A 26,329-nucleotide genomic window follows, 5' to 3' on the forward strand; every position below is an offset into this window, starting at 1 on the left:
GATTTACAAGGGGAAGGCAAGTTAGCTCTCCATGAAACAACCAACACAAACAAACAAAAGTAAAATCTTAACAAAGTAGACAACACTCTTTGTGCGCTATGTTGAACATCAATTTGCTAATTGTTGATTTTAGGCAATCAGATGTTAATCTAGTTACTGAAATTATAAATAGACTGAGAATAAGCATAAATAATAATAAAAGCACACAACACAAGACACAAGTACCCTGGGAAAACCTCCCTCTTGGAGGAAAAACCCAGCATCAAAGATTCAGATCAGTTCCTTTATTCATAAGCAGATTACATGAATCAGATTACTTATCTGATTGAGTGCCAATCTAGGGGAGCCTGAACCTAGTATATGCAGCTGTAGTATATCTTCAGAGAGAGCAGAATATCAACACCACTTGGAGAAGAAGATCACTGAAGTATAGAGCACCACCTTGCCCAGCAAGTTGTCCAATGGATTCACTCAAGGATCAGATAGACTTGCAGCAGCATGAAGATATGGATCGCTCTCTTCCTCCAAGTTCGCTGACTGAATTTGCATAAGGCTAACGGCACTTGATAAAGATGTTTGTTGTGTAGAATGAATCTTGTTTATATACAAGATTCATGTTCAAGTTTTCCAAGTCGGCTTTAACCAAATTGCCTTTATTTTACATATTTTAATTTGCTCTTTTGGCGCCCAATTTGGGGCCTACATAACTTGCAAGTTGTGACACGTTTCCTTTTGGGCCCAGCCCTATTAGACATGAATTGCTTAACCACACGTTACATTTGGGCCAAACCCTATTAGACATAAATCGCTTAACCTTATTACAATAAGATAATATTTTAATTGCCACAAGGCAACATTAAAATATGATCCGAACTAGCTAACCATTTCAACACTAATGTGAAACCAATACTAGGTCATAGGTCCTACCAATCTCTAATTTATCTAACACCTCCCTTAATGACTAAACTAGATATAAGTCCAAGCTTATTTCTAGATTTGACAAATTTCTCTCTATTAAGTGGTTGAGTCATTATTTCTGCAATGTGCTCTTCTGTAGGACCAAAATAAAGATAAAGATCTTCATCATTAACCAACTGCTAAATCTAATGTTGGTGAACCTCAATATGCTTATTGCGTGCATGATAGACTAGATTCTCTCTCCTTAATTAGGAGTGAAGTTGGTGTAGTGGACTGTGGAACCAAGTTGCGGATTGATCAAGATCCTTCGCAACCACATCACTTCATCTTGTACTCGCAACAACCTCATCATACCTGTATAATTTTATTCCTTTCAAAACACTAGACACAAGGGCAAAATTTTTCCACTCACCACCTTGCACCAAAGGTTTTCTGGATCATGTAGCAGTACCTTTCAATATGTTGGCATTTCATCTTCTTGGACATATCTCAGCATTGTATACTAACACCTTGGTCATCAATGCTAATTCTCTTGTGCCAAGTATCACCTTGTTTGTCATCTAGATCTTCATCCTTCCATACATCATACAAAGTTACAAACTTTTGTAATGTCATTTTGGTTTATTGTGTTGGCTTTCCCTTGGGTTCTGAGTGCCATCATCAGTGCTACAACCCTCTGATGCTCTCAACTTCATATTTATCAATATTAATTTCCCATACAAGACTATTTGTATATTTAACATCATCCCTGAAGAAATACATATTCTCAGCTACAATCACATGTCTACTAATCACAATACAATCTTATTTGTATAGAAATCTAGTATCTTGTATGCCTTCAATTCCTCACCATAGCCAAGAGACATATATACCTTTTACTCTTTGCATCTTATTTACTTACATTCTGCTCAGGAACTAGTGCAAGAAAAGAAAAAAACAATTGAAAATAAGCATGGCGCTAATTGATGCTCTCCGTTGTAATCATTCTTCCTTTGGAGAAATATTCTGCAGTACCAGGACTTTGGTGAAGGACAGACACAATTGTATCCATAGCTTCTGCTTAGCACTGATATGGCAATGTTAGTTTTGCACCATGCACCTTGCCATTTCCAAAACTATCGTATTCCTCTATTCCACATCTCTGTTCCGTTGTGAAATGTGTAGAGTATATAATTCATGTATACCAATCTCCTTATAAAAATCCTTGAATTGATTGATGGGAAACTCCTCTTTATTGTCCAACCTCATTGACTTGATAAGTCTATAGCTTATTTTTCAACCAGGTGTTTGAATTGTAACAAATGAGAGAAACATTTAGGCTTCTTTTTCTGTAAGTATACCCCCATCTTCTTAGAAAAGTTGTCAACAATCAGTAAGAAAAACTTGGCTTCAGACACAGTAGGTGTCGATATTGGGCAACAGAAATCAGCATGAAGCAGGTCCAAGCCTCCTTTGACCCTCCATACTTTGTTGATATCAAATGGGTGTTGACTCTGTTTTCTCATTTGGCATCCTTTAAACACATCCTAACATTCTTGAATGGATGGAAGTCTATTCACCATATTAGTCTAGCTTAGTAGAGACAAATACAGATAATTCACATGTCCATACCTTTCATTGCCTAAATATTTGTTATTTTCCACTACTGTGATGTCCCTTCCTAATTAGAGAATACAGCTAAGTTTGCTTGATTGAGGTCATAATTAAAAACAATCAGAAAATAGAGAAAAAAAAATAATCCATATTAGCTTAACAGTAAAGAGATTAATTGAAAACAAAAAATTCATATTTACTTTATTGCACAGCAGAATTTGACATAGATATTTGTAATATTCCTTATTATTATACCAATTACAGTTGCCTGGAATAGAAACCAGAATAAGTAAATCAGAAATAATTAATTCAGAAATAAATAAATCAGATACGCAGCCGAAAGATTAGCAGAAGATTCATATACATATTTTACGATAATGGTTCATTTGGGGTTAGTCGAACAGTAAGCTGATTCATTTGTATTATTTGTTCCAGAAACATGGTGCAGTTAGATTTCTAAATTAGTTCTTCACCTTTCCTAGAGAGACAGTGGATGGTAAGGGTGGTTCATCATGGCCAGACCCAAACCCAGGAGCAGTCACTTGCCCTCCTGGCCTACTGGTTCATCCTCACACAGTAGGTGGTATATTTGGGTGGGCAATCGACCCCCCTACAGATCCTCTCTCCCTGGAAAGGCAATTTAATCAGTTCATATTCATTAGGTTTATTAGTGTTGTATCAGTTAGTCCAGTTCCTTGATTTAATGGTATATTCAATTTATTTTACAAGAATTCTATATTAATTAGTTCTTCGAATTTATTCATCCTTGAGGGAAATCCTCAACAGTCTGAAACAACTTAATTTGGAACAAAGAATAGATTGTAACTTAAGTTTATATAATTCCTCCACTAATAGGAAGAAACCAGAAACTTAACTTCCTATATATATCATATGGTATGAGAATGCTATTATGGAATACACTCAACGAAGGCGCAGTTAATACTTCCAATATATTTTATATGAATTCTACTGGGAACAGGTTATAACAATATTATAACACATAAATTGGAATTGTTACAGTTATGGTAAAGATATAATAATAAGTTTGGCATTTAAACGGTTAGATTTGAGCCGATGCAGTTTACAGACTTAAACATTCTTAAAACCCAATGCTCATATTAATTTTGAGTATGCGGACATACCTGAACTATCACCTTAGGCCGTCTAAAATCCGGTTCTTGTAGTCTTTTTGCCTTCCACACAGTGCCCCCCTCCACAATGGTTATGGGCCTTCTTATATGACTCACAAAGTCGTGTCCTTAACATGTGTTCCCTTTCATTGACTTTATCCCGGTTTTGTTACTATAAACGTTACCTTTAACAAACAATACCCGTGTCTCTTCATTGCTTAATCTCTTCATAATTAATTCCTTGTTACATCGTCGCGAGAAAGAAAAGGGAGGGTCGACCTCATGATGCAGTTGATATTTGTTGCAAGTCTATGCGGCAATCTTTATCCCCTGACATAATATATCACTCTAGGAAAAACGATAAGGATTCGGCGCTTCATGATTATATTCATCTTTAGATTAACCTTCCTTATACAGATTATCAATATCGAATAAATGATTTTTCTCTGTTTGCTTGATTGTGGTAATATCTGGCGTATACATTGCTGTATCTTGAACTCTTTAACAAATCATTTTCGTCATTATCAATACTTGCTATCCATTGAAATCTCCGATTAGTATATTATCGTTAGACCATTCTTACATTTCTAATTGTGCAATACTTCATCTTTGGTTGTGACAATTAATCCCAGGTAGACGGATGCTTATCTTGACCATTATGTCAAGACCACTGCTTGTGATCATATGCTTGATGTTTGTTAATATATCAATACCAGGTTTATTAGAGTGATATGTATCTCATTGTCTCTGTCGTCTTTCTTTTGTATGATAAATATTAAATATCATAGTAAGAGCTATTTATAACTCTATTAATTATATGTCCTTATATTCCTTGATTATGATGACTTACAAAGATAATACAAGGAGCTTTTGCATGGATGCATCATATTGGTTTACTCATTTTGATGGAGTGATATTGTGGGGACATGACAACCACTGCCAATGCGTGTGACTGCCATTTTGGGATCAACAAACTTGTACACTTGATGGCTTGAAAGTTGACAGAAAAAAGAGGATTTTTAGTTATTTCATTGATAGAAAGAAGATTCTTGTTCATGCTAGAATATATTTAACATTCTTGAATGCATAGACAGCATTGTCCGATGTGACATAAACATCATCAGACCCTTCAACAAATGATTCCACCCATCTCTTGAAGGGAGAGATTCATTTCTACGTTTATTCCTAGTACCAATCTTTGTGGCATGTAGTGTATGAATGCAGCTTAATCAAAGTATGAGGTTGTTTCCATGGATTGTTCATGTGACATGATAAATGTGAACCCGTCTTTCACCTCTGTCTTATTCACTCAATCCTCCTCACTTTCACCAACATTTTTCATGCTTTAATCTCCTTTGCTCATTTTTTCTCTTAGGGCAATTCCTTCTTGTTAGGTTCATCACAGTAAAAGCATTTCCCTCTTGATTTCAAGATGTTCTACTGCCTCTTGATGGGTCATTTGTTGCATTTCTAGTGGTCTGCTTGCCTCTCCTCTGATTTCTGTACCAAATATGCCTTCTATAGATTCCGAATCTCTCAGAATCCTCTTAATTGAATACAATCAAGTAATCACATTCAAGCATTCCCACAGGCTTGGCTTGGCCTTGATACCATATTAGAGCAATAGACTTTCAGCAGAAATAAAGCCACAAAAATGCAATACTTCTTTGCTGCAACCGTTCCTATCAAACAGGCTCAAAAAGGGAAGCCCTGTTGGATATCCATAAAACAGCCTACACAAGCGAACAAAAGTAAAATCTCAACTAAGTAAACAACTCTCCTAATTTGGGTGCTTTGTTAAACCACCACTAACAATGATATGTCATGTGTCCTATTAATCTATAATATATCTTACACATTTTGTATTTGATTGTGCTAGTACTCAATTAAAAAATTACAGTAGTGTTCTATTTTTTGTTATATATCTACATTTTGTATTTGAATTCATTATACTGTTATTGTCTCGGTCACTAGTAAAGAGCACCAGAAGATCCCTCCATTTTTAGCAATTAATGTGATTATAAATAATTAGGATGTTATTTCATTAATTCAAACATTCAAATATTTTTCATACTTAAAAATTTTCTATTTTTGTATTTCTTAGTGAGTTGTCTTTTCATGCTCTGATGAGCCCTGTGAATTGAATTTATTTTGTAACTTTACTAGAGACGCATCTGCTCGAGCACACATTTCCACCATCTCTGTTGTAGATCCCACTAGATCAGTTTTGATATGTGCAAGATTAAATTCTTAAATGTTTCTCTTCATATGTAAGGAACAGAGTTGACAGACCTGCTGATGTCTTGGAGTATGATGCCATGCTGACGTTAAGGTACATGCTTTATGACTATGAGAGGTTTTACACCATAAAATCGTTGCAACTGTTATCCTCATATCATTCTCAATTTTAGAAGACATTCTGTAGATTAAATTGGTGCATCAAGGTATTGGTTGTCCTCTAAATTTCAATATTATAATTGCTTTATATGATTTCTGTGGAAGTCGCCATATTTTAAATCATTTGAACAGAATTAAATTCCTGGAAAACACCTTGTTTTATGTGTACATATGCTTAATTCTTCTACATTAATCTATAAAATGATTATTGTTAATTAATAATTAATTCCTATAAATCCTCATATTCAAATGTTCTATCTTTGTGGTTAGTATACGAAGAATAAGTAGTATGTTTGTATCCATATTCAGCATAGCGTTTTGTTGAGTTTCCTTTGAAAACACTGGCTGCAATTTTGTCTCTTTTCCTTTCGTGCAAGATGGTAAGAAAAATAATTTGGCTTCAGTTGTTGCACCGACAATGTAAAATACATATTTTGTTTTGCAGCTTGTAAAAAATCCTACACTCTTTGATGTCTTGGTGATGCCCAACTTGTATGGTGACATTATTAGTGATCTTTGTGCTGGTCTTATTGGAGGCTTGGGGTTGACACCAAGGTAATTTTGAATTTTCCATAATTTCTTACCTTGCATGCCTCTCATTCTGGAAATAGTGCTCTAAAATATTATGTTGCATGACATGTACGGTGTTATAGTTGCAACATAGGAGAGAATGGGCTTGCGCTAGCTGAAGCAGTACATGGTTCGGCACCTGATATAGCTGGCAAGGTGAGATTCATCATCAAAAAATAATTACCTGATTTGGGTGCACTTTAGTTATGAGAAGGATGTGTATGCTATTGATATTCATTGCAAGAATCTAATGACAAGGCTTTTCTATTTCCAGAACCTTGCCAATCCAACAGCTTTACTTCTTAGTGCTGTAACCATGCTCCGCCACCTGGGACTGCAAGAAAAGGCAGATCAAATTCATAATGCAATTCTGAAGACCATTGAAGAAGGTAAGTATCGCACTGGTGATCTTGGGGGCTCATCATCCACTACAGAGTATACAAATGCTGTATGTGATCACCTATAGACAGAACTGTGCTCACCTCCCTATCTTTCCAATTCAATTATCTCTTCTTCTATTCCTGAAATGACCCTTTTTAAATTCTCAACCATTATCCATCAACTTGCATGCCCACTATTTTAAATTCATTGCTCATAATTTATAAATAATTGTAATCCCTGAAACATTTGTTATCAAGTAGGATTAAGTCAGAGCATCTAAAGATGGAAAGATATCATCAAAGAATATAGGATAACATCATTTTTGAATTAACATTTTTGTATACTAACTACATTACGCATTTTGTATGCTTTGCCTTCTATGTTTTCATTCTTTGTAAACTGACAAAGGGGTTTGACTCAGAATCAAGAAAGGTTCATACTTCTATCCACTTACAACAAATCCCTTGGGTGCTTCTTAGCACCGCATTTGTTTCAGCAACTAAAATAGCACGTGAAGTTTTCTATTTTATTGTTGAATTTGAATTATTCACATGTGATAAATGCTGGAGCTGTCACAATTAGCATATATGCTAAAATTGTAATTGTTAAATAATTGATTGTTCGAATTTCATACCATGTTGAATAAATCCAATATTGCAGATTACCTCCAATTTAATAATGAAAATAGAATATGGAAGGTAGAGGATGGCGATACATAGTGACATGTCACTGAAATGATTTTCATGTGCTGGTCTTTAATGAATTTCTTTAAAGTTTTAGTATTATTAATATACATTTATAATAAACCCCCCCTAAAGGATAAGAAGATATTCTCTTCATTTTTAGTAGATTTGTACTTGATAAAGAATTATCTTCAGTAATGTCTGGTAGTAGTGATAAGAACCTTAACTTCACAAGTAATGCCTGGACAGTTGGATATATGATGGCGTATAGCATGCATGTCTATATTTATACGTTTGTTTACTTATGACAAACAATGCTGTTTTATTTCAGGTAATTATTTTAGTATTGCTGTAAATTAACTAATAAAGAAATTAAAGCGAGAAAAATCATGAAGCGTGACAATAGATTGTCACTTTCAAATTTCAAATATAAAAAATGGTATACTGTTATTCAATGCTAAGAGATTTCTACAATCCATAATATATAGCGAATGTAGTTTCTGGATTCAATTGTGTTCAAGACATGGCATCAACATTTCGGATCACTCTCCAGATGAAGAGAGCAAACATTTATTGTAGGTACCGAAGATTCAAGAACGTGTGAGAGCTTGACACCACTACTATTTTGACAATCACCAAATACATGGATGTACTATGAATAAGTGCCTTTCACTCAAGCATTCAATACATGATTTTATTGATAAAAAAGGTGATGCAAATTGAGGATATTGATGATTATAGATATATCTTTAGTACCTCTTCAAAGTAGAGATGATTCCTACAAAGCCACTGACAAGATAATTAATAGTTGTGTGATCAACAAAGTATCTACATAAAAAAAACTTAAAATGCCTCTCTTGCTCCCACTTGCCACTACGTCTGATCCCCCCTTTGCAAAGGTTGTTCCCCCTAGTTTGTATGTTGTTTTTGCTATCGACCCTTCTATCATTCTTGTTGTGGTTGTGTCCGGGCCCACTACTTTAGGTTTGGTTATGAATAACCTTGTTGGTGAATGTTGTCCCTGCCCTGACCGTTCTTGGCATATAGGTTATTCCTTCCAGTTCAAGCTCCCTTGTGCTCGAGCATGTGACTTGTATGGTGCAGGGTGTTGTTATTTGCCTTAGCCCTGCCTTGTGGTCCAACCCATTTGCAAAGCCTTTGTAACTATGCCCATGCTGCTTGGTATGCCCTGCTCACACCAAGCGAGTGTTTGATGTGCTTTCTTGTGCTAAATCTTCTCCCGTCATAATTTGAGAAGATGAGGTTGTTGATAATGAGGATTTCTACTTGATGCATGGTTTGGTGTGTTGGTTCTCCACCCTTTGGCCTACTTTGTCAGACTTGCACAACAGGGTCCTAGACTCTTGGAAGCCCATCATGATTGGTAAGATCAAGCTCTTTCTTTGTGCTAAGGGCTTTTTATTGCTTCTTTTGGTTCATTTGAAGACAAAAATTTGGTGTTGGCACAAATTTGGGTTTGGGTAGAGCATTCTCTTTCTCTCAAACCTTGGATTTGTTCCTTCAATTCCTTGATTGAACCACTTTTTGTTCGTCTGATTTGGGTTAGATCGTCAAATTTCCCCTCTAGCTTTTGGAGGAGTCTTGCAACAAGGCCATCGATAACTTGGTTATTCTTGATGGTTGATGATTCTACCTCCCACATGGGTCACTCCAATTTCATTTGCATCGTTGTTGACATTGACATCTCCAAACTGTTTCATGGGTATGTGGTTTTGATGGTTGGGGATAGGCCTTAGACGTAATTGTTGGATTATGAGGGCCTCACTTTTCTATGTCCCCACTACTTTATTACTAGTAATCTTGCTTTAGATTACTCTCTATCACATTGGAAAGGATTAGTTACTTTGTTGAAGGATGTAAAGGAAGATCACTTACAATTGAGGTTCCTACCTCTGCGGATGGCTTTGCCTAGGACTCTACTGACCTTCTTGTTTAGGTGTGGCTTCGTTGTGCCATGACATTCATATCTTGATTCCTCCCGCTGCTTGTCCATCCCTGGCTGCTTTGGGGTCCCTTGTTGCTCCTATTGTGGATCCTCTTGCTTCATCTTCGATTTGCTCCCACAACAAATCCTCCTACCAAGTGTTCGATTCTTTCAGTTGCTCTCTCAACTTCATTCTTCTCTTGTGATTGATATTTGTCTCTTGATTGGACACCTTGTTGTCCCCTCTTTGGATGATATTGATTCCTTGGTGATAAGAGTCACCTCTTGTTTCCCATTGTAATGGGGTTTCTGACAATACAATTGCTTGGATTGTTGTCTGTAGGAGGAAAGACTCTATTTCTTCTCTCTTTCACATGTTGTGAAAGAGAAGCCTTAGTATATGGTTGTTTATCGCTGGTTATTTGCTCCACTCAAAAGCTTTAGTCCCTCATTAGTTTATTTTCTCAATCTCACGTCTCTTGAGATTTGCTTCATTTGCCTTGATCATTGAACTATAATGGGTTTGGGTCCTTCTTGTGCTTATCTAATAAAAAAAATTATTTACATCTAGCACATCATATGGCTCATAGAATGAAGAGAAAGATAAGGTATACTTGCACAAGCATAGTAATCCAATCTATAGTGGTGTGCTTACATAAGTACACCCTGAAAACCTAGTGAGGCAAATGTTGCGAAGGATACATCTTAAGAGCAAGGCAAGATGATCAAAGCTACATTACCACATGATCCCTTTGTTCATAAAGAGACATTAGTGGATCATACTTCATTTATACATCATGATATAAAAGAGAAGGATCTCATTAGGGCAACAATTTAGGTGATATATGACTTAAATGTTTTTCAATTAGTTTTGCTACTTGGGGCAAATGTTATTGGTCACTATTTTTATAAGTTAGATGCATTTATGATAGTCCTAATTGGTGGAAAATTTTTAGTGCATTTTGCATCTTTCCTATACACAGATGATTTTCTCCTAATTGCTCAAGTTTATCATAAGAATAAAGAGTAAATGTAAACAAATAGCTTTTACATTGCTCTTCGAGGCTACTCAAATTGAGTTTGATGAAGAGGAGTGGGCCTTCAACTCCTCTTGATGTGCTCTAGATGAAAAAGATGAGTGATGGATGATATGTGTAAGGAAAATCAATCATGATGAACAATTCATTGCCTACACAACCACATGAGAGTAAAACACGAATACAAGTATACAAATAAACAAATGCAAAGATAAAAAAACATATCACAAGATAACATGATATATCCAAAGTAAGCACTCGTAGAGGGAAAAATATAGCCTTTGAAAGCATCCATGCTTAATGTATTGAATAACGAAACATTACAATATGCTTATAGAGCCTCCACAAACTCCTCTAAAAAATCAAGCATTTGCAATGCATCCTCCATGTGTTCAAGCATGTATCCAAACATCTCATGTAATGTTTCACATACGCACTCCTAAAAAGAAGACTTAATTTAATGACAACAAAGCCAAAACCTCAACAAGCCAACTTAAATAACTAAACATGTACTTGCTTTTGTAGACATAAGCTCACACAATTAGAACAAAGCTGTAAAGTAAAACTATGTGACTCAAAGCCATGAATTCACAAAACCATTGACCCCACATTTATTTTTTGGTACTAAGTTTCCCAAATATTAAATATTTTTCCATGAGATCCACATAAAATATCTAACCAATGTTACATACACCTTTACAAGTGGGCCAACATTTTTACAAAGATCCACCACAACAAAATAATTATTTAATTACATAATTAAATCAATGTTATTAAGATGTACAAAATTTGATCCTAACTTTCTTCCATTTGGTGTATACATTGCATAAGTTGAATCAATAAAGCACATTATCATATTCATATGTGACTGCAAAAATCTCCACAATGCTCTCATGTTCCATCAAAATTGTAACATGCCGATTGTTCTACCCATTCAATTTACTAAGTTTAACCCACAAGTGAAAGTAATAAATTGTCAATATACCAGTAATAAATTTTTTCCTATTTCCATTTCAATAAACAAGGTGCATTATTGAAATAAAACCCATTTCAACTTTTCCATTGCATCATAAAGTATGTACAATATTATATTCATAAACATATGAAAACATTTGCATTTCTCTCTTCAAATTCCAATTTACTTTAGGAATATTTGAATACATACAAAGCTTCTATGAGCTTAATGAAACATAAGTAATACAAATGGTCTAGATGTCCTTGCTGACATACATCCTCAAATATTGATAGCCAATTGCATGAGGAAGAGAATCACTCAAGCGCTTTTCCACCCAACCAAGACTTTACAATTCCCCATGCCTCTTCTATTTGAAGCGACTTGACCCTTCGACAAAGAGTTTGGTTTGCTGACCTCACAATAATAGCCTTATGAGCATTGTGTTGTTTCCTACTTAACTAGAGCTAAGATACATTGGCAACCGCTAATGTGTATGACGTTCCCTGTCTAGTATGTAAACCTAGATCATAGTGAACCGATAGCGTAAGCAGTGGCAACTTACACTACTTTGGCCAAATAATTCATCACCCAGTACTTCGAACAAGAGTCGTATGTCCATCCACTTCATTGCTCTATTTGGTAAATTGACCATTTATTCTATACCCATGCCATTCCCATAAGTTAATAATAGAATATTTGTCGAGGTTATTCCCATCCACAGATTGACCTAACCCCATGATTAACCAATTCAATCATTCCTATTTACTAAGAAGCATATAATAGCTTAGCACTAACATTGCTATCACATACATGTATTTAAATCTATTCATAAAGATTATCAAGTTTCTATCAACACAATAATGCATATCCTACAAGTAACATAATTTCAAACATTGCTTTAATTAAGCTAACACAACATCATATAATATATCTCAATATAAAAGAATGGAAGAATCCTCATGCCTATATTATAGCTTCCACACAATACCGATTCCTTCTCACAATCACGTTAGCTTCACAACTTGTTCACTAACATAGAAATTCCTAAACTCTCAATGATAACAACTAGCCTACTTGCTCACAATACTTGATCTATTCTCTCTCTCAATGGAGAACAATGAAAACAATGAACGATAAGCAAAATGAAAAGAGATTATGGAGACAATAAGATGAGATGTGATGTGATGATCTATGCTCCAAGAAATCTCCTCTACTTATACATAAGTTTGAGAGACAATTTAATGCTATAATTAAGTTCTTTGAATCGCTACCACTCTCCCTCTCATCGCCACCACTAAGACTATGTAGCTTCTTTTCTAATTAGAAAGTTGACACATAAATAGTCCTACAAAATGCTGCTATCAATCATCCCTAATATTATACTTAGTCAATTATGATTAGCTATCATTACACATTTACCTAAACAATTGGAGTACTATCTCTAATTACTGCATACTAATTGACTAAGTCTACCCATGCTTATTTGCATTATTAAATGGGTCGATGCTTGGTCAAATGTATCGATCTCCATAATGTATCTTGCCCTGTAAAGTTGGGGGTCGAGGGGTTGATGGATACATAATGCTTCCCACATATAGTGCTTACCATGGAATAGAGAAAGGAAAAAGGTGGCAGTTTTTACCACCGCTTCATCCTCCTTAGGAGTAGGTATGCCACCTTCCATGGTGGGTGCTCCTTCCATATCACCCTCCTTCGCATCGTGACATGCCAATGGGGTATTGACCGATTCAAATAGTATATGTGGAATTCATAAAATGCAAATCGTTTCACACACGCACATGCACACACACACACACACACAAACACGTGTGTGTGTGTGTGTGTGTGTGTGTGTGTGTAAATAGTAATATGACAATGGAGTGTAACAAAGATACTTGCAACAACATCAAAGATGTCTATCTCAAGCAACCAATCCAATGAGCATCATTATTATTAAATCACGTTGCATGATGTTAGTTATGATCATTGGACTCTATCAAATACATAGTTAACAATTGAGGAGTAATCAAACCTATTTGTATCTTCTCTAAGGTTTTTTTTGCATATTATGTTTACTAAAAGGTGGCATGCCCACTAATTTAAAAACTTATATCTTTAATTGAGCATTTTGTAAGTGTTTAATAATGCCAATTTAAAAAGTTATATCTTCAATTGAGCATTTTGTACGTGTTGAATAATGCCAAACTCCTTAGGTGTTTTAGATGGGATTTGAGGTGCATGAAGTAGATGAACTATATTTTTTGGAAAAATAGTGGTGGCAGATTAACATAATATTCTCTTCCTAATAGTTTGTGTATGCTCCACAAAATTTATAGTACTATAAACTAGGGTTGAATGAAAGTAAGGTAAAGGAGATGCTTGATCCACATTGAAGAAGATGAGTTAGGATCAACATATAGTGTTTTTGATTAAGAAAGCGGCAAGAACAAGGGTGTTGACCCTGAATAAACCAACCCAAAGGTGGCAAGCTAACATAGGGGAACAAACCTTGAACAAAAGCCTGACAGGCAAACAAAAAACTTTGTCAAACCAACAACAAGCCATACCCCAACTCAAGAATGGGAGGGGATATCCAAAACAAGAGGAGGGGTTTGGGAAAGATCTATGACAAATGATGGTCCAGGCAATATTGTCATTGGGGCCATCAAAAGAGAGTTAACCAGGGGGGAGCCCTCAGAGGGTCTGTCAACAACAATAGTATGAGACGACTATAGAACAACAATAATTTTCTGCAAGCAACAATACGAGCAGTAGCTGGAGAAGATCAAAGCGACACAAGGGCCTCAGGAACTGACAAGAACACACCCATAGTAGCAAGAGGGTCAACATGAGCTTCAACAATAGAAAGAGGTATATCATCTTGAGAGGCATCATCCTCTAAAGAGTCAACAAATTCAGACTCAGGAGCATTCTTCCACCAAGTTGCAACACCCTTGTGACGAGGAAGAGAACAATTAGAAGCAAGATGACACATAGAAAAGCATCTTCAACAACGAAAGGGAAGACCCTCAAAATACAGGAGTTGAGTCCAAGGCCCATTCCCAACCATGGGAACCACATCCCCAAGGAGAGATGAAGAGATGTCAATGTCGATAAGAATTGGAGCGAAGGTAGAATGACCTGTACAAGACGCAACGTCATCAACCTTCAAGAAATGGCCGATAGAGTTACCAATGGCCTCTTAGCAAGAGTGCTCCCAAAAATGAAGGGGGGGATTAAGAAGATGGACCCAAATTAGGCATACATTAATAGGTTTAGTAAGGGGATTGAAAGAAGTCGTCTAGGGATTGACAAAAAGAGAATGATCTCCCCTATCCAAAGATTGCCTATAATCAAATCCTGATCATGAGAGGAAGAAAATGAGGCAATAAAAAAGCCTTTAGCATAGGGGGAAAAACTTAATGTTGTGAGCAATCAAAGCCATCCAAGAATCACTTACCCAACGATGGAGATTCGGGAGAGAAGGCCAGAACCCATAAAATTTGCACACCAAGGCACAATGTTGATTGTAACGAACATCTTGTCCAAAGACCACCATAGAGGAGGACATGGCATAAGGAAGAGGATGGCTCCCCTTGGTAGTTGGAGTAGCAGATCTAGCCACATGAGTGAAGCTACACCAACTATCAAAGTAAGAAGGTTTGGAAGGGATGTTAGTTCCCTCAACAAGATCCCCATTAGCAATAGTGGCACCGACTCCCATAGGAAGGGCATCCACGAGGTCAACTGATTGAACTGTAGCAGTAGCGTCAGGAGTGAGAACACTCAAAGCAACACCCATTGGGGGGGATTGAAGCACCCTGCGTAGAGGACTTGGTATGGATAGATGTAGAATTGAAACACACATGGGCGGGAGAGCCATTAGCCATATAGTGTTATATACATAGAGATAGAATGATATAATATAGTTAGGTGGATGGAGATGTCGACATGTGAGACAAATCCCTTAGTTACATTGGGTCATATTGACAACTTGTGTAATTAATTATATTAGGCAATATAGTGTTATATACATAGAGATAGGATAATATAATATAGTTAGGCGGATGGAGATTTCGACATGTTGGACACATCCCTTAGTTACATTGGGTCATATTGACAACTTGTGTAATTAATTATATTAGGCAATATGCATGTCTTCATTGGCTTTTCCCCTACATTATGTTATTAGGAGGTGGTCTATAAAAATGAGGTGATGCAATTATCATTGTAAGAATATGTATTGAATATGATTATGTTTGTGATGTCTTGAAGATATATTGTGGAGCTTCTTCTAAACAAATATTGTACAATGTTATCCCACATTAAGGGTTTATTCTATTTCTACATATATTGGGCACTAGGGCATTTCGGCCCACTAACGTCTCATTTGTGGCATGTGGTCTCTATTCTATTTTGTATTATTATAATTATTATATGCACGAATCTTATCATTTGGTATCAAAGCTAAAATTTGGGTAAAGATAAAGATAAAATCATAATTTTTGAATATTTTCCTATACCTTCCAAATGGGTATGCATTTGTTTATATTTCTAGTGAAGATTGAGGATCATATAAGGAAGATATAGTCTAAAAATTAGGTTTTGATCATCAATATTGAGTGAGTTATTACAACTTTGTGATTTTCATAATGGCACTTTTATAGGATGTAAATTATGATTTCTTTTTGCTATTTTTACATTTCAAGGAATATCACCAAAATTTATTATGAGTATTATTTATTTTTTTTAAAAAATTTTTGAGGGCAAAAATATTATGAAATGATTTAATCAAAATTGGGTATACAATAGAAATTTTAAAAGGGAATCCCTAATTTTGATGGAAGTGGAGATGTATTAGAATGGTGGCTTCAACTTAAAAGAGCTAGAGGTCAAAATATATAGTTAAAAACATATTTTGATAAGCACCTATAAGGTGAAGCTAACAATGGTTTGTGCCATTGCATAAAAAGCATTTCTTCTTTGGATGAATTGGACTTTCTCGCACCTAAAGAAATAATATAAGGAGAAGGAGAAGAATAATGTAGAGTTTACTGTTATGTAATCCCTAGCCAAAAAGAAAAATACATGGAATTAACCAAGAAGCAACAAGTAGAAGCAAATGACATCGAGGATAGCCATATATCAAGGAAATGTTAGAACATAATATTATTCTAATATAAGGCTAAAAATTAATAATAATTAGATGCATAATACATAGCATATACCATTTAATAAGTAATAATCTTATAGGTTATAAGGTTGTTAATTATTTATAAATGGTTTTTTGAATAGGTGTCAGTAATATTTCTTCACATATTTTTTTTGATCTCTTTCATAATTAAAAAGTTTCTCTCATTGAGAGGCAAAGAAATTTGGAGATTCATAATAAATTTTATCATTATGCACATGAGGTATTATTGACCATATGAAAGTGAGGAGATGTTATACCGAGGTTATGCCTATAATTTTATAGACAATTTTATGTTTTATAATATAATGATTCTTTATGAGGTTTTCTAATTCAACAGGTTTATTCATGTATATATTGATAATGCATTAAAAATGTGCATCTTGTAATTCTCATTTCATTTCTTTTATATTATTTGAGATGACCAATAACCTAAAATCCTAATTTCTAACGTGGTATTAAAGCCATTCATATTATACTAATCATTTTTAAGACGTGTTACAGTCTCCAAATAATTGCAAACAAGTTTTATCATTTTTTATTGAAATGTATTGCTCTATATTAACTACAAAAATGTTGTTATATTTTAACAAGATAGCCTATCACGTATTAGTTGGTAGAGAAAAAACAAGCATAACCCTAGGTCTTATTAAAATAGTGCAACCTATAATTTTTTTGAATTGTAGATTATGTCCAAAATAAGATAATATATTAAAATTACAATGACATTACATCATGAAAAATAAACTTAGACAAAATGCATCCTATAAAAATCCTTATCTAAACAAGGCTTGACTACAATAGAATATTACAAAGTTCTATTAAAAATCTACTATATATCCATAAAAATACTTATAAATATTGAAGGGAACTCCTATGGAGCAATTCTATGGTTTATAATTTGAATGCATTACTTTATCAATATTCTAATCATATAATCAAATAATGTACTTATCTTTTGGAAAAAAGAAATAGGTGACTCAATTATTTCCAATCCATATCTCTTCCTCCTAATTTGGGTTCTAACACGATCATGTATTTTTTCCATTGTCAAAAGCCCATGATGTAGATAAGACCTTTTTTCCTTCAATTTGCCTCCCTTATTTCTACAAATGACATAGATACACATGACAAGGAATGGGGAGACACAAGTTAACAAGTGTTTCTTCCTATGTGATATTCATAATATGTCATTTATCAACCCACTCATTCATTGAATCTCAACTAAGATATGCTCAAATCAATCCAAAAGATGTCCAAGCATATAATAATAAATAAAGATACTATCTTTGTTTTAAATATCTTGACTAGTTATATGCACAAAGAAAACTAAATTTTGATTGATAATTAAAAATTCCAAAACTAGAAAAGAAATAAAGTTCCCCAAGCTTATTAACCAAAGAATTATCTCTCTATCACAAATCATGCCATGTAATTTTCTTGCTCTCCATTGATTTTATAAGTCACTCCATGAGAAGTTGAGGACAATAACTATGTATCTTATTTACAATATCCCAAATAAAATTTATAAATTTTATGACCATTAGATGAATAAAACAACCCTTTTTTTTGGCGGGGAGGGGGGGTTCTGATAAGTAAAAGATTAAAATCTTGTTGGACTAGAAATATTCTATATGGTTATTTTGTAACTATTATTCTATGCATATATAGGTGCACTTTTGAGAGGATATTCATATATAGTTGCAATTGTTGTGATATTGTTATGATCAATTTGTATGATTTAACATTAAATCAACCTTATCATAAGTTTTGATGTAGATAAGAATTCCTTTTTTAAAATTTCCCTTGCTTATTTCCACGAATGACAAACACACATGACAAGGAATGGGGAGATACAAGTTTTCAAGCATTTCTTCCTATGTGATATTCATGATATGTCTCTAGGTAATGTCATTTATCAACCCACTCATTCATTGAATCTCAACTAGGATGAAATCAAAATCAATCTAAAAGGTATCTAAGCATATGATAATAAATATTTAATGTTTTTTTAAAATATCTTGATTAGTTATATGCACAAAGAAAACTAAATTTTGGTTCATAATTTAAAAATAAAAAACTACAAAAGAAATAAAATTCCTCAAGCTTATTAATCAAAGAATTATCTCACTATTACAAATTATGCTATGCAATTTTCTTGCTTTCCATTGATTTCATAAAGTCACTCCATGAGAAGTTGAGGACAATAACTAGGTATCTCATTTACAATATCCAAAATAAAATTATAAATTTTATGACCTTTAGATAAATAACACAACCATTTTTTTTTTGGGGTTTTGGTAAGTAAAAGATTAAAGTCTTGTTAGACTAGAAATATTCTATATGATTATTTTATACCTATTATTCTATGCATATATAGATGCACTCTTGAGAGGGTATTCATGTATAGTTGTGATATTTTTATGATCAATTGGTATGATTTATCACTAAATCAACCTTTTTTTTTGTATTAAGTATCATAGAATCACAAGGCTCATTTTTTGCTCATTCGAGCATCCACGTTACAAACTTATTACAAATACGAGCTCCTTTCGAGCAAACTTATTACAAATACTAGCTCCTTTTGAGCACCAAACTAGAAACAACAATTGGAAGACCAAGGGTCACAACTTAGAAATCCACTTTAAACAACCAATGGAAGACCAAGAGTCACAACTTAGAATTCTACACAAAGGTGTCCCTCATGGGAGTTGAACTTGGGTCTCCATATTGAGAACTCAATGCTTTAACCAACTAAGCTCAACCCCTTGGACACTAAATCAACCTTATCATAAAATCTAATGCAGATAAGATCTTTTTTTCTCAAATTTTCCTTTCTTATTTCCACAAATGACATAGGCACACATGACAATGAATGGGGAGACACAAGCCAACAAGTGTTTCTTCCTATGTGATATTTATGATATGTCTCTAGATAATGTCATTTATCAACCCACTCATTCATTGAATCTCAACTAGGATGAAATCAAAATCAACCTAAAAGATGTCTAAGCATATGATAATAAAGATATTAATGTTTGTTTTAAATATCTTGACTAGTTATATACATAGAGAAAGCTGAAATTTGGTTCATAATTAAAAAATCCAAAACTACAAAAGAATAAAGTTCTTCAAGATTATTAACGAAAGAATTATCTCGCTATCACAAATCATGCCATGTAATTTTCTTGCCCTCCATTGATTTCATAAAGTCACTCCATGAGAAGTTGAGAACAACAACTAGGTATCTCATTTACAATATCTTAAATAAAATCTATAAATGTTATGACCATTACATGAATAACACAACTGATTTTTTTTTGGTTTTGGTAAGTAAAAGACTAAAGTTTTGTTGGACTAGAAATACTCTATATGATTATTTTATACCTATTATTCTATGCATATATAGATACACTGTTGAGAGGATATTCATATATGGTTGCGATTGTTGTGACATTTTTATGACCAATTGGTATTATGTAGCATTAAATCAACCTTATCATAAGTTATGATGTAGATAAGACCTTTTTTTTCTCAAATTTTCCTTGCTTATTCTCACAAATGACATAGACACATGACAAGGAATGAGGAGACACAAGTTAACAAGTGTTTCTTGCTATGTGATATTCATGATATGTCTCTAGATATTGTCATTTATCAACCCACTCATTCATTGAATCTCAACTACGATGAAATCAAAATCAATCTAAAAGATGTCTAAGCATATGATAATAAAGATTTTATGTTTGTTTTAAATATCTTGACTAGTTATTGTTGTGACCATTTCACACATTGCCCCATTAAAATGGGGACCTCCTCTTTTTGCTCGTTTTGCTCGTCCTTCTCTCTGCTTTTTAGGGTTTTGGGTTAGTGAGTCAGTCGTCTGGACTAGGGTTTAGCCTTAGGGTTTCCATTTTGATGTTTTTTAAGCTAGAGTCCGGTCCAATTTTGAAGAATTGTTGAGCTTCCTCCCGTAAGATGCAATTTTGAAATAGGGTGAATTTGTCAGGGATCAAGAAAGTTTGTCTAGGTTTAGTCGGAATTTTGAATGCGAGTCCAAATTTTGCCTAAGTATTGATGATGGAATTATGGAATTTTGTCTGATTGAATGATTTTGACCAAATTTTGGAAATTTTAATAATTGATTCCGGGCATTGAAAATGGCCTAATTTTGCCTTGTGAAGTGACTAAAGTCCTGAAACCCTGATATTTTGGCCTATGGAAGCAAAATCGCTTCTGTCCCTCAGCCAGGGACCAGGGCGAAAATGATATTTTATGCATCCTAGTTATTAATGTGTTTCATTTGTCTTGTGCAAGGTCGCCAGGAGATGCAGTTGAACACGAATTGAAAGTTTAGAAGAGTTTTGAGACTCAAAATGGCAAATTTTTGAAGTTTAAGGCCAAATCGCTCTTGTCCCTCTCCCAGGGACCAGGGCGAAGTGACTTGCCTGGGCCATTTTAACCTCATTTTGATCAAACTAAAGCGTTAAAGACATGATGAAAGGTGAAGTCAACATGATGGAGTGTCCAGACTTATTCGTTTGCGAAGAAAAGTTGAACATTTGCCCTCAAGGACAAAATCGCTCCTGTCCCTCATTGAAGGACCGAAGCTTGAAATCCAAAATTGCCTTGTCCTTGAAAGATTTTAACGATTTCGCGATTTGAGAAGAACAAAGGAGGTACATTTTATCAGTTGAATATAATTTGAAAGTGCCATCATGAGGAAAATTGGCCCTAGAAGCAAAATCGCTCCTGTCCCTCTGCCAAGGACCAGGGCGAATTTTAGTGATAGCTCCCGTCCCTCTCTCAGGGACCAGAGCGATTTTCCTTATAAGACGAGTTTTGGGCGAAGATCAAGTGAGTGTTAAGTTTGAGGCAAGCAAAGGAGGCGTAAAGAATCCATTGAAGATAATTTGAAGATTGCAAGATGCCAAGTGAAGGCCATATTGTCCTAGGCGCTCCTGTCCCTCTCCAAGGGACCAGAGCGATTTCTTCCTTAGACAAGTTTCTCACCAAGATGAAGCAAATTCCATGTCAAAGATGAGTGAAGGGGAGCAAAGCGGATCCATTGAAGATAGTTTTAAACATTGGCAAAGTACGAATGAGCCTACAAATGCAAGTTCGCTCCTGTCCTTCAGTCAAGGACCAGGGTGAAATCTTAGTTATTTTGACTTCCCCCCCAAGTTTAAACCACTCCAAGCCAAGGTACAAGGGGGCAGTGATGTTTAGAACGCCTCGAAGAGGAATGAAGTTGCAAGGACCGCAAAAGGGGATGGAAATGCCCAAGTTCGCTCCTGTCCCTCTCCTAGGGACCAGAGTGAAATGTCTAAGTGTGCTTAAATTTTGAATGTCACTCCCATTTCATACGTTCAAGAAGGAATAAAGGACATCATTTTATGCCTTGAAGACAATTTGATATCAATATGATGGAGGATTTGCACCATAGACTAAAATTCGCTCCTGTCCTTCAGTCAAGGACTAGGGCGATATTCATTAAACTAGTCATTTCCTTCAAAAACCACGTCAAGGCAAGGTCTCACAAGGTCGAAAATGTCTTTGAGAAGATGATAAGCAAGGAATCAAATGTCAAAAAGTGACTAACTTGAGCAAAGAGGCAAAATCGCTCCTGTCCTTTAGTCAAGGACCAGGGCGATATTCATAAAATCAATCATTTTTCTTCCTAGATCACATCAAAGCAAGGGTACACAAGATCCGAAAACGTCATTTGAAAGGTGATGAACAAGGAGTTAAGGTTAAAAGGTGACAAATTTGAGCTAGAATGTAAAGTTCGCTCTTGTCCCTCACCAAGGGACCAGGGCGATAATGATCTTAAGAGGCATTCATCTACAAAATTGAACGGATCAAGCTCGAGATTCCCAATGAAGATGCCAGTTTCAACGTAGAGGAAGTGGTTTTGAATGTAAAAGGCGAGAAATTTAAGAGAAAAATGCTAAATCGCTCCTGTCCCTCTCCCAAGGACCAGAGCGATATGGTTTGTATCCCATACATCTCTCATGTTTTGGCGCTAATGAATTTTCAAATTGTATTAAATGCTAAAATTCGATGAAACTTGAAATATTTAATTAAAATTAGCATTTAAAAAATGGCGTACAAGACATTTAATTAATTAATTTTGCCTTTAAAAAATTGAAACTATTAAAATACGAAGGCATTAAATTAATTAATTATTAATTTTAATAAAATTGGAGCGCTTGGGTTTTATTTTCATATTATTTTCAAAGTCGGCCTTCATTTTTTATTTTTTTTATTTGTCTATTTTTAAAAGTCGGCCTATGGGGGATTGAAGAGGTAAGCGCTTATATAAAGGGGGTGTGATATGGCATTTTAAAACATCATTCAATCATCCTTTGCATGCGATTTGGAGAAGACAATTACAAGGTGCGAAATTTCCATTCAAGGGGAGTGCGAACTTGGTTTGAGGTGAAGCGAATTTGCCATCATCACGTTGAAGACCCCAAAGGGTGGTGGAATTGACAAGGAAGGTGTTCGCTAGAGGAAGATCACGTTGAAAACTTCAAATTTTGATTTTGCCTAGGCGAATTGCCTTATTTTACATTTTTAGAGTTAGCTCTCGAGTGAGGTATGGTGAGATCTTCTTGTATCTAAATTTTGAATTTTGATCGTCATAGTCTTAATTTTGAATTTTGAAAATTTGAAATTTCAATAGCTCAATCATATTTAGGAAATGATAACTCAAAGACTTATCATGAAGTTTCCTAAATTTGATCTTTAATCTAATCTATGTTTTTACATTACAAAATCTATTTCTTATTATGAAATGTTGTGTAGGTGTTACAATGGCGACCCCGAAGGCGGGAGCATCCACCAGTCGTCCAGCTCTCATGAAGGAAGATCAAAAGAACGAAGAATTGGAGACCAAGATTGTGTCTAAGTGGAGCAACATTGGAGATACCAACTTGGGAAACTTCAGTACGAAGAAGTTTCGAGAGGTCCCTTACATTGGCAAGCCATCACCTGTCGCCAGGAGGATAATTGAAAGTGGCATCATTAAGGCGACCGACTTCCCTCCAGCAGTCCAGTGCCATGAGTTGATGATCGAGTGTGCTCGCCATTATGATCCACAGTCCAGAACGATCGTGTCCAAGGAGGGAAACACTTTGGCTTACCTTTCAGAGGAAGCTATAAGTGAGGCTTTCCATCTTCCAGAGCACAGAGATATGATCTACAAAAGCATAGAAGGAGCCAGGTCCATGTACGAGGATGATCTAGACGCTTTCTTAAGAATCATCAATAAGAACTGGTTACTCAAGAGTCGTCCTCGCCTGAGCAAGATTCCAAACACACCACATAGGATTGACTTCCAGGAGGAGTACATAGATTTGATAACACTTCTCAACCGAGTCACAGGAGCTCCTCAAGCCTTCTATTTTGAGAAGTGGATGTTCTACTTCATCCAAGTGATAGTTCAGGGAAAAGGAACAATTCATTGGGCTAGAATGATTAGCCATTGCTTGGACGTACAGTTAAGGAGACTGAAGGCTACCAAGTCCTTCCACATGAGTTCATACATCATATATGCCTTGATTAGGAGCTTTGAGTACGCAGGACTACCTCACAGAGGAGTGATTGGAAGAGGACCCGACGAGGTCAGAGTTTGTGATTCCTATGTTCACTTGCATCATCCGCCAGGAAGTAACTACAAGTTAGTCAATGATACCTTCACGATGAACATCACCAGGACGTTGCAAGGTGGGATTCACAATAGGCTATCTCAGGATGCACAAGAGCTAGTAAAGAGGTACGGTGCTTGGTTTATCCAATTTCCGAAGTTTACTTATATTAGAGTTCATGGATTTCCTTCACCTACATACATGTTGCCGAGATATCCGACAAACAGAATAGTGTTACTTGAGGTAACAAGACAGTTGGCAGCTTATGCGAAGGCATTCAGACACATACATGGAAATGGAGTTCCTGTACCTATCATATTAGGCAATTCAGTTGAGGTATGTCCTAATGCTCTAGCCATGGATGATGCGGAGAAGGAATTAGCTTTGTATTCATTTTCATTCTTTGCCTTGAGAGAGAGCTTTGATCCTTATGGGTATATAGAGGAGACAGTCGGTAGAAAATATAAGCATGAGTTTTAGATAGAAGACTTTGTGATGAATCTCTTAGATGATCTTGAAGTGAAAAGAAAGATGCATTCTAGATTGCCTTTGGATTTCATCAGGAAATGCAAGATTTACAGAGTGGCCGACCAAGCTCAGGACAGTGGCAGATATCTCCAATCATCCTATGATCGAGATAGCAAGTCAGTAAGGCTAGATTGGAATGAACTCGAGGTTGTAGATCTAGATGCTTTGATGGCTCCAGTTTTGTCTTGTACTCGCAGATGGGTTGATGTGCAGCATCAGAAGTTGAGAGAGCAAGGCATAGCTATGACTTTCACCTTGGAGGAGAGACCAGCTAAAGGTGGGGCAAGTGTAAGTGAAGGTAATCCTAATCCCAGAAATGCAAGCGAGGGCAACCTTCGAAGCGTAAGTGAAGGCAATCTCCATCCAAGAGGCTCGAAGAGGAAAGAGAGACCTGAGAAAAGAGAATCTTCCAAGAAGAAGCAAGAGGCCAACCGAGATCGTTCATCCGGCACATCTTCTCGACAAGAGAAGAGGACATTTGAGATAGAGGAGTCTATGGAATCAATGGTTTGGAATGATAAAGAAGGACAGGCACCTCGAAGGTCACCAAGTGAATCTCTCCAAGCTAATGAGTTGCATGAAGATAAAGAAGATAAGGAAGTAACATCTCCTCCCAGAGAAGAAGAAACATTGCCTAAGGAGATACAGGTTAAAGAAACAAGATCTACCATCCCAGATTGGTTAAAGGAAAGACTAACAAGGGTGATTGTGATTGAAGACGAAGACAATGTGATTGATTTAGAGAGCCTTGTTGGGAAATCTCAGGAAGTGACAGAGAAGAGGAAGGCTACTAAGATGTCCAAGATGATCAGAGATGAGACCGGATCTAGGAAATTGCAGATAGCTACACCGGCAGTAGACAAGTATGAAGGTGAGATCCTCGCAGAAGAATATGATGTAGAGACATTTGAGCTTGGTCCACTCACAGCCGAGCAGACACTAGATGAGGCCACCGATTCATTTGAGGCATTGAAAGACAAGATTAGGGAAGAAATGGAGAAAAATAGAAAGCTTGAGAGAGAGGTTGGTGCATGGACAACATATTTCAGCCATCTCAATCAGCCTTTGGGACGTCAGGATCCAGCGGTATCTCCTATGCAGGCACTTCCCCTTCAATCAATTGGTGAGGTAGAGAGAGTCAGGAGTTTGGTCCAGCTTATGAGCTCTTGGATTGACAAATCTCATACAGTTGCTATGGAATTTGCAACGAGGATGATGCAGACCATTCATCGGGCTATCCAGGTTCTTGAGATCATCCACAACTTGATGATAACGGTAGCCGCCTTTGCTCATACTAAAGATGTTATCATTCCTGTCTTGCAAGTAATCAGACAAACATCAAGGAAGGT

At 35.8% G+C, this 26,329-nt stretch overlaps 1 protein-coding gene across 3 annotated transcripts in view; it reads left to right on the forward strand.

The window, feature by feature from the left end:
* The window catches only part of LOC131028022 (isocitrate dehydrogenase [NAD] catalytic subunit 5, mitochondrial), a 71,420-nt gene extending 63,767 nt beyond the window's left edge, over positions 1-7,653 (forward strand). For 2 of the 3 annotated variants that reach the window (XM_057958179.2, XM_057958273.2), the window contains exons 6-8: positions 6,484-6,593; positions 6,692-6,764; positions 6,883-7,653. In XM_057958179.2, the coding sequence (XP_057814162.1) occupies positions 6,484-6,593; positions 6,692-6,764; positions 6,883-7,074 (375 nt within the window). In that variant the 3' untranslated portion in view covers positions 7,075-7,653. The remainder of the gene's footprint in view (positions 1-6,483; positions 6,594-6,691; positions 6,765-6,882) is intronic. The other variant, XM_057958349.2, reaches the window with a different exon arrangement.
* Positions 7,654-26,329: the final 18,676 nt, after the last annotated feature.

This window comes from Cryptomeria japonica, chromosome 8, assembly GCF_030272615.1.
Source record: "Cryptomeria japonica chromosome 8, Sugi_1.0, whole genome shotgun sequence".
In the NCBI taxonomy this organism is placed as follows: Eukaryota; Viridiplantae; Streptophyta; class Pinopsida; order Cupressales; family Cupressaceae; genus Cryptomeria; species Cryptomeria japonica.